This window comes from Cebus imitator, unplaced genomic scaffold (genome assembly GCF_001604975.1).
Source record: "Cebus imitator isolate Cc_AM_T3 unplaced genomic scaffold, Cebus_imitator-1.0 Scaffold153, whole genome shotgun sequence".
In the NCBI taxonomy this organism is placed as follows: domain Eukaryota; kingdom Metazoa; phylum Chordata; class Mammalia; order Primates; family Cebidae; genus Cebus; species Cebus imitator.
The window spans coordinates 11,004-20,642 of record NW_016107468.1 but is presented as its reverse complement, the minus strand read 5'-3'; the positions used below and the strand labels follow the sequence as shown (position 1 = coordinate 20,642).

Sequence of the window (9,639 nt, the reverse complement as noted above, 5' to 3'; positions counted from 1 at the left end):
CTGCGCCTGGCCTTGAATCCCTATCCTCCTGGAACGAACATTGCATTTCCTCTGACATAGGGACAGTTTCAGTTTCCTCTTCGGCAAAATGGGGTGGGGATTCCCATTTGCAGCTGAGAATTCCCTGATAATAAACCTCGAGTGCCAAACGCCGTTGCGGTGCAGGAACCCACCCAACGGGAGCAGCTCACGGTGACATTCGGAGCCATCTGGAAAAGTAGGCATGGGGAGCCCCAGACGTCATCCCCAGACCCCGCTGCCCAGCAGAGGCAGGTGGCTGGCGTTGTCCGTGTCCCGGCATCAATGCCTGCGTTTGGCCGCAACGCCCCCAGGCCCTGCTCCTCCCACGCCGCCGTGGAGCGGATCTTCCACACAAACGTCCGTTTCGAGAGCGACCTGCTTTCTCGGAAGGCGTCGCGGCCAGATCTCGCCTTCCTGTAGCTCCCAGGCCGGACGTCAAGTCTCCAGTAGCAACCGCGGCCTCCAGCGATGGCCGCCTGAGCACCGCCGGAACCCTCTGCGCAGGCGCGGAATGGCGCAGGCACGCGGCTTCCGCTCGCGCCCGGCGGAAGGCAGGGGGCGGGGCTTGCGTGATGACGCCACGGGACTGGTGTTCGGGTGGCGGGAAGAGGACGCGTGAGAATGGAGGTGGAGGCCGGAGGTGGTGGCACGGACGAGCTGGAGGCCCAGGACCCTACTCCTGCCTCCAGCAAGGCCCCTGGGAGCGCCGGCCACTATGAGCTGCCGTGGTGAGGCCCCAGGCCGCAAGGAATGGGCGCGTTTGGATGTGAGGGTGGGCGAGGGGCGGGCCGTGCTCCGAAGAAACTCGGGCCATGGGCTTGTTCTGGAGGATTCCGAGGGAGGAAGAGGCCCCAGGTGGTCGGTGTAAACTCTGCAAGCGGAGTCCCGCTCACAGCAATGCTTATGACAATTAGGGCTACCCCGGGTGGCCACCTTCTCTGACCTAGTCGGTTTTTCAGAAATTTTTGTGCCCACTAGTGTATGACCTAGTGTTTTTAAAAACCTCAGGCTGTTAAAAAAATATTGATTACATGCTGAAAATAATATTTTGACTATTAGGTTCAATAACATTTACATTTGAAATTTAAAAAATCGAGACCCGGATCTTGCTGTGTTGCCCAGGCTGGTGTCCAACTCATTGGCTCTAGTGATCCTTCTGCCTCAGTCTCCCAAGTAGGTGGGACTACAGGCATGCACTACCAAGCCCGGCCAATTTTTTTTTTTTTGAAATGGAGTCACACTCTGTCGACCAGGCTGGAATGCAATTGAACCTCTCCTGGATTCAAGCGATTCTCCTGCCTCAGACTCCCTAACAGGTGGGATTACAGGCGTGTGCCACCACACCCTGCTAATTTTTGTATTTTTAGTAGAGACAGGGTTTCACCATGTTGGCCAGGCTGTTCTGGAACTCCTGACCTCAACTGATCCACGCGCCTTGGCCTCCCAAAGTGATTACAGGCGTGAGGCACCGTACCTGGCCTAGGCCTGGGGTTTTTGTCTAGCCAGCCATGTACTTGGTACACGTCTGCAGAAACTGGCAGGTAAGGGATGAGAAAGGGGCTTCGTTGCACCCATGTTGTCATACCAAATGATGTCAGCGCTGTGTGGTGGGCCTCTTGTGACACACAGATGGGGTTGTGGCACAGTGTCACATTGATCCAGATGGCCTACGCTGGCCCTGCTCCAGCAGCAACAGGTGTTTTTCTGTTGTGGCAGGTTTGAAGCCTTTGCTATGCAATTCTCACGCCCTTAACTTTTTTTTTTTTTTTTTTGAGATGGAGTCTCACTCTGTTGCCCAGGCTGGAGTGCAATGGCACAATCTCAGCTAACTGCAACCTCCACCTCCCAGGTTCAAGTGATTTTCCTGCCTCATCTCCCAAGTAGCTGGGATTACAGGCACCTGCTATTGTGCCCAGCTAATTTTTGTATTTTTAATAGAGATAGGGTTTTGCCATGTTGGTCAGGCTGGTCTGGAACTCCTGACTTCGTAACCTGCCCACCTCAGCCTCCCGAAGTGCTGAGCTTACAGGCGTGAGCCACCATGCTAGCCCCCCTTAACTTTTCAAATGGCACTTGGGCATCTTATTACACTTTGTTTATTTATTTATTGAAACAGAGTCTTGCTCTTTTACCCAGGCTGGAGTGTAGTGGTGTGAGCTCACTGCAACTTGTGCCTCCTGGGTTTGAGCCATTCTCGTGCCTCAGCCTCCAAAGAAGCTGGGATTAGAGACACGCACCACCACATTTGGCTAATTTTTCTATTTTTAGTAGAGATGGGGTTTCACCATGCTGGCCAGGCTGGTCTCGAACTGCTGATCTCAAGTGATCCCCCTGCCTCAGCCTCCCAAAGTGCTGGGATTACCATGCCGAGCCGTCATCTTACATTTAAAACCTGCAGCCATTTGGCATATTTGTACTGAATGTATATAATTTTCCAACAAAGCTCTTGGGATGGCCTTTAAGTACTTTTCTGTGGGGGTAGTGGAAGATAACCATGCCAACATTTTTATGCATTTTCTTAATAGGGTTGAAAAATATAGGCCAGTAAAGCTGAATGAAATTGTCGGGAATGAAGACACCGTGAGCAGGCTAGAGGTTAGTGGCTTCTTATTTGTATTTATTTATTTTTAAGACAGAATCTCGCTCTGTTGCTAGGCTGGAGTGCAGTGGCGCGATCGGGGCTCACTGCAACTTCTGCCACCCGGGTTCAAGCGATTCTCCTGCCTCAGCCTCCTGAGTAGCTGGGACTACAGGGGCCCGCCACCACGCCCAGCTAATTTTTGTAGTTTTAGTAGAAAGGGGGCTTCACCATGTTAGCCAGGCTGGTCTCTGTCTCTTAAGCTGGTGATCTGCCCGCCTCGGCTTCCCAAAGTCCTGGGATTACAGGCATTAGCCGTAGCACCAGGCCCTACTATTTTTATTTTATTTTTTTTGAGACGGAATCTTGCTCTGTCGCTGAGACTGGAGTGCAGTGGCACGATCTCAGCTCACTGCAGCTTCCGCCTCCCAGGTACAAGCAGTTTTCTGCCTCAGCTTCCCGAGTAGCTGGGATTACAGTCGCCCGCCACCACGTCCTACTAATGTGTGTATTTTTAATAGAGACGGGATTTCACCATCTTAGCCAGGCTGGTCTTAAACTTCTGACCTCGTGATCCACCCACTTCAGCCTCCCAAAGTGCTGTGATTACAGGCATGAGCCATCAGGCCCAGCCAAGTGGCTTTTTAAAAGATTGCCTAAGGCTGGGTGCGGTGGCTCACACCTGTAATCCCAACACTTTGGGAGGCTAAGGCAGGCAGCTCACTTGAGGCCAGGTGTTTGAGATCAGCCTGGGCAACATGGTGAAACCAGTCTCTATGAATTTGAAAATCAGCTGGGTGTGGTGGCACGTGCCTGTAGAGTGAGCTTCAAACCAGGCATGGTGGCAAGTGCCTAATCCCAGCTACTCAAGAGACCAAGTCTAGGGGATGTCTTGAGCCTAGGGGTTTGACGCTGCAGCGAGCTATGATCACGCCACTGCACTCTAGCCTAGATGACAGAGCAAGACCCTTACTCTGAGAAACAAAGAGTTTGGGCTTCATAGTGAGGACAGGGAGAGGTCAAGGATTTCAGTTAAGTAAAAATGTTTTTTTCTTTTTGAGACAGAGTTTCACTCTTGTTGCCCAGGCTGGAGCGCAGTGGCGCAATCCCAGTTCACTGAAACCTCAGCCTCCCAAGTAGCTGGGATTACAGGCATGCAAAACCACACCCAGCAAATTTTGTATCTTAGGTAGAAATGCGGTTTCTCCATGTTGGTCAGGGTGGTCCCGAAGTCCTGACCTCAGGTTGTCCACCTGCCTTGGCCTCCCAAAATGCTAGGATTACAGGTGTGAGCCACTGTGCCAGGAAAATGTTTTAATAGGTGTGTACTTTAGAAAGGTGGTTGTGGGTACAGGGTGGGAGGTGGATTTGAATCGGGCAGAATTGAAAGCACCGGCAGGATTGGAAGCACGGGGATGAGTTAATGGCCCATTATGGCAATCAGACAGAGGTAATGGGCTTCAGAAAGTGCTAGTGGGGATGGAGAGAAATAAAGGGGCCTGGAGACGAGGAGGATGAAGCCCTGGTAATTTAGGTATTCGGGGTGAGGATGAGGCCAAACCAAGATGATGGCCACCTCAGCTTCGTGGGTTGGACAGTCCACGACGGGAAACATGGGTGAAGCCTCGGGTTCGTACAGAAGAATGAAGTGTTGAGTTTTTAAGATGCTGGGGTGAGGACCTGCAGTCCTAGCTGCTCAGGAGACCAAGGCAGGAGGATCTATTGAGCCCAGGGATCCGACGCTGCAGTGAGCCTTGATCATGCCACTGCACTCCAGCCTAGGTGACGGAGCGAGACCCATCTCTAAAAGAAGAAAAGAAATGAGAGTTCCATGAGCCACCCAGTCCACACGGAGAAATCTGTACCCACGTTTGCTGTACGGGCTGTGTGGCTGGGAAGAGTCAGCTCCTAAAGCTTACGAATTAACCAGGTTTTGTGTTTTGTTTTTTTTTTTTGTTTTTTTGAGACAGAGTTTCACTCATGTTACCCAGGCAGGAGTGCAATGGCGCGATCTCGGCTCACCGCAACCTCCACCTCCTGGGTTCTGGCAATTCTCCTGCCTCTGCCTCCTGAGTAGCTGGGATTACAGGCATGCGCCACCATGCCCAGCTAATTTTTTGTATTTTTAGTAGAGACGGGGTTTCACCATATTGACCAGGATGGTCTCGATCTCTTGACCTCTTGATCCACCCGCGTCGGCCTCCCAAAGTGCTGGGATTACAGGCTTGAGCCACCGCGCCCAGCCGTTTTGTTTTCTTTTTAAGACAGGGTGACGCTCTTGCCCAGGCTGGCGTGCAGTGGTGCAATCACAGCTCACTGCAGCCTCCACTTCTCAGGCTCAAGCGATCCTCTCACCTCAGCCTCCTGAGTAGCTGGGAGTACAGGTGCACACCAGTATGCCTGGCTAATTTTGTTTATTTTTTGGGGAGGCAGGGGCTCGCTATGTTGCCAAGGCTGACCTCTAACTCCTGGCCTCAAGTGATCCTCCCACCTTGGCCTCCCAAATTACTAGGATTACAGGCATGAGCCATTGTGCTCAGCCAAGTTTTAACCTCCGTGTTTATTCTTTTTTCTATAGTCATCCAGAAGCAAGTTTTAACCAGTTTTAATGATCATTTTCACTTTAGGTCTTTGCAAGGGAAGGGAATGTGCCCAACATCATCATTGCGGTGAGTACGCAGCCCTGAGCCTGTTGAGCGTGGCATTGTCTCCTCCTGCTGCCCACTGAAGTGCTTTCTTGTACACAGCGTTCCCTCCGCAGACAGCCTCTCACCATTCCCCGAGCAAAGGGAAGCGTTTCACTCAAGTCAGTTGGGAGGCCTGGAGTTGGTTGCTGTGTTTTTTTTGTTTTGTTTTGTTTTTTTAATGGAGTCTTGCTCTGTCGCCCAGGCTGGAGTGGTGCAATGGCACGATCTTGGCTCACTGCAGCCTCCACCTCCCAGGTTCAAGCGATTCTCCTGCCTCAGCCTCTGAGTAGCTGAGATTACAGGCATGCGCCACCACACCCAGCTAATTTTTTGTATTTTTAGTAAAGACTGGGTTGCTTCATGTTGGTCAGCTGGTCTTGAACTCCAGACCTCAGGTGATCTGCCTGCCTCTGCCTCCCAACAGGCGTGAGCCACTGCACCTGGGCTTTTTTTTTTTTTTTTTTTGGGAGACAACCTCGCCAGGCTTGAGTGCAGTGGTGTGATCTCAGCTCACCTCAATCTCCACCTCCCGGGTTCAAGTGATTCTCCCACCTCAGCCTCCTGAGTAGCTGGGACTACAGGGGCACGCCACCACACCCAGCTAATTTTTGTATTTTTTAGTAGAGATGGGGTTTTGCCTCATTGGCCAGGCTGGTCTCGAACTTGTGACTCAGATGATCTGCCTGCCTCGGCCTCCCAAAGTGCTAGGATTTCAGGCGTGAGCCACTGTCCCTGGCCAGCCCTATTGATCTGTGTGTGTGCTGCGGATGGGATGCGAGGGCTAGAGGGGACGGAGATGCAAACAGTGGTGAGCAGAACACAGGAGCCGCCTGCGGTCCTTCTGTTAGTTAGAAGCCCTTACTGGAGATCTCGTTCCCAGGGCCCGCCAGGAACTGGCAAGACCACAAGCATTCTGTGCTTGGCACGAGCCCTTCTGGGCCCAGCACTCAAAGATGCCGTGTTGGAACTCAATGCTTCAAATGACAGGTAGGTCTGAGTCAGGCTCGCAGGGTGGCGGGTGTTCTGCGTTGAGAATTGTTATACAAGCAGCCTTTCTCAGCATTGGACTGTATTCGAAGTTGGCCTTGCCAGCTTTGTGATTTCCTCCACTCCTTCCCAGTGAAAGAGCATAAGGATTGCTCACTTGGTGACTTGCCGGTTTATTTTTATTATTTTTTAATGCATATTTTTTAAAGCTGTTTTTCTCGGCCGGGTGTGGTGGCTCACGCCTATAATCTCAGCGCTTTAGGAGGCTGAGGCGGGTGGATCAGCTGACATCGGTAGTTTGAGACCAGTCAGGCCAACATGGTGAAACCCGGTCTCTACTAAAAATACCAGAATTAGCTGGGCGTGGTGTCGGGCACCTGTAATCCCAGCTACTTGGGAGGCTGAGGCAAGATAATCACTTGAACCCAGGAGAAGGAGGTTGCAGTGAGCTGAGGTTGCACCGTTGTACTCCAGGCTGGGTGACAAGAGCAAAACTGTCTCAAAAACAAAAAAACAGGTTTTCTCTTTTTTCAAGTTTAAAATTTTTGGAGAGATGGGGTCTCACTGTGTTCCCCAGGCTGATCTCAAACTTAGCCTCCAGCAGTCCTCCTGCCCTGGCCTCCCCAGTTTCTAGGTCTGTAGACTCACGCCACCGTGACAGCTCATTTTAATGGTGGGGTTTTTTTGTTGTTGTTTTTGTTTTTGTTTTTAATAGAGATGGGGTTTCACTATGTTGCCCAGGCTGGCCTTGAACTCCAGGGCTCAAGTGACCCTCCTGCTTCAGCTTCCCCAAGTGCTTAGATTACAGGCGTGAGCCACTGCGCTGGGATATTCAGCCAGTAAATATAATGCAAAATTCCAAAATGTGAAAAAAAGCCAAATCTGAAACATTTCTGGTCTCAAGCATTAGGGATAAGGGATACTCAGCCTGTATATGTAACATGTATGGAAGGCTGGCCAGGCATCGCGGTTCACGTCTACAATCCCAGCACTTTGGGAGACTGAGGCAGGTGGATCTCTTGAGTCCGGGAGTTTGAGACCAGCCTGGGTGACATAATGAAACCCCATCTCTGTATAAAAATAAAGTGTACTGAGGGATGTGTATAAGTTAATATGCAAATACTATGCCATTTCATATAAGGAACTTGAGCATCCGTGGATTTTGGTGTCTGAGGAAGGGCCTTGCACCAGTCCCCATGAACACCAAGGGACAGCTTCGTATTGTTGACTCCTTGATTCTTCAGTTTGGGGAAATGTATGGAGGGTGTTGTCATCTGAAGATTCATGGTCTGAGATTTTGCTTATGTGATCAGTTTCACCATCAGCAGAGTCTAGAATGTTGCTGTTGGTGTCTCTGCAGTTCTTTTTTTGGAGACAGAGTCTTGCTCTGTCACCAGGCTGGAGTGCAGTAGTGTGATCTCGGCTCGCTACAACCTCTGCCTCCTGGTTCAAATGATTCTCCTGTCTCAGCCTCCCGAGTAGCTGGGATTACAGGCATTAGCCACCATGTCCGGCTAATTTTTGTATTTTTAGTAGAGATGGGGTTTCGCTGCATTGGCCAGGCTGGTCTTGAACTACCGGCCTCTGGTGGTCTGCCTGCCGTGGCCTCCCAAAGTGCTGGGATTACAGATGTGAGCCACCTGCCTCGGCCTTCACTGCAGTTATTTCCTGATTCATCTAATAATTAGGAAGAGTCCTCCTCTCAATTCTTTTTCTCTGTGCTGTTGTGGGTGGAAAATGAAAAATTTTGAATTCTCAGCTGTGGTCAGTGAAAGTTTACCAGATAACAAAGGTGGTATATCTGAACCTCTGTTACATCTTTTGAAAGCTAATATGATATCTCAAGCAATGCAGTTAAAAAACTGAAAGATGAGGCACTATGACAGTTTTTGTTGTTGTTGTTGTTTTTAGGCAGGGTCTCTGTTGCCCAGGCTACAGTTCAGTTTTGCCATCATGGCTCACTGCAGCCTCAGCCTCTCCCTGGCTCCAGCGATCTTCCCACCTTGGCCCCCTGGATAGCTGGGACCACAGGTGCACATCACCATGCCCAGCTAATTTTTGTATTTTTTGTAGAGATAGGCTTTTGCCATGTTGCTCAGGCTGGTCTTGAACTCCTGAACTCAAGTGAAAACCCCAACTCGGCCTCCCAAGGTGCTGGGATTATAGGTGTGAGCCACTGTGCCTGGCCGACAGTTGTTTCTATTCTTCCCACTGTTTTATCATTCTAGGCAATTCCACCATTCTTTCATTTTCTTATTTTAACTTTTTTAGCATGGTTGAGAGTAATTGATAAATTATGATGAACTCATTGCTAGTATGATGAATTGGCCAGCTGTTTCACAATACAGGAAGTGAGGTCACTAAGACTCAGAACATAGATTACAAAAAGGTCAAGTGGCCACTGCACTCCAGCCTGGATGACACAGCAATACTCTATCTAAACAAAACAAAGTATATATGTATGGTTTTTTTTTTTTCCCCCCCTGAGATGGAGCCTGGCTTTGTTACCCAAGCTGAAGTGCAGTGGTGTGATCTCGGCTTACTGCAACCTCCACCTCCCAGGTTCAAGCAACTCTCCTGCCTCAGCCTCCCGAGTAGCTGGGATTAAAGGTGCGCGCCACCACACCCAGCTGATTTTTGTGTTTTTAGTACAGACGGGATTTCATCATGTTGGTCAGGCAGGTCTCAAACTCCTGACCTTGTGATCCGCCCGCCTCGGCCTCCCAAAGTGCTGGGAACCACCTCCCTGAGCCCTTTTTGTTCTTTGAAAGGCTTCCAAGAAAGAACCATAGTCATAAAAATTTTAGTCCTCATAAATACTTACAATTGCCCCAAAGAGAAACTCAAAAACGGAAATTGGGTTCTGTAGTCCCTGATACGCTGATTGTTTAAAAGTCCTCCTGAAGGCAACTGAATTAGTCTCAGAAGGTGCCGATAAAAACCTGTTCTCTGCTCAGATGTGCTTTATAAGTAAAAGGAAAAAAAGAATAAAAAAAAAAAAACCTTGTTTTTCTTTCAGGGGCATTGACGTTGTGAGGAATAAAATTAAAATGTTTGCTCAACAAAAAGTCACCCTTCCCAAAGGCCGACATAAGATCATCATTCTTGATGAAGCCGACAGGTAGAGTGCATTGCCAAGTATATTTTGACCTTGATCTCTAAATCTCTGTTTGGGCTTTATTCAATCAGGATAAAAAGCACTGTTGTAGATTTGCTTTTATCTTCAACAAGCAGTTTCATAGGGGCCTGTGCCTTAAATCTTGTCTTTATTAAGTAACTTCTAAACGTTTGTCTACGATAGTCAACGTGCTGGTTTCAGCATCTCTTAAAGTAATAGTTTAAAAAAAATTTTTTTTTTTTTTTTTT

At 49.5% G+C, this 9,639-nt stretch overlaps 1 protein-coding gene across 1 annotated transcript; it reads left to right on the top strand.

Moving 5' to 3' along the window:
* The first annotated feature begins 572 nt into the window (after window positions 1-572).
* Window positions 573-9,609, top strand: LOC108314425 (replication factor C subunit 2-like). The gene is made up of 5 exons (XM_017543330.2): window positions 573-749; window positions 2,547-2,616; window positions 5,227-5,268; window positions 6,167-6,273; window positions 9,293-9,609. Exons 1-5 carry the CDS (start codon window positions 643-645, stop codon window positions 9,396-9,398), a joined length of 432 nt encoding a protein of 143 aa, XP_017398819.1. The 5' UTR covers window positions 573-642; the 3' UTR covers window positions 9,399-9,609.
* Window positions 9,610-9,639: the final 30 nt, after the last annotated feature.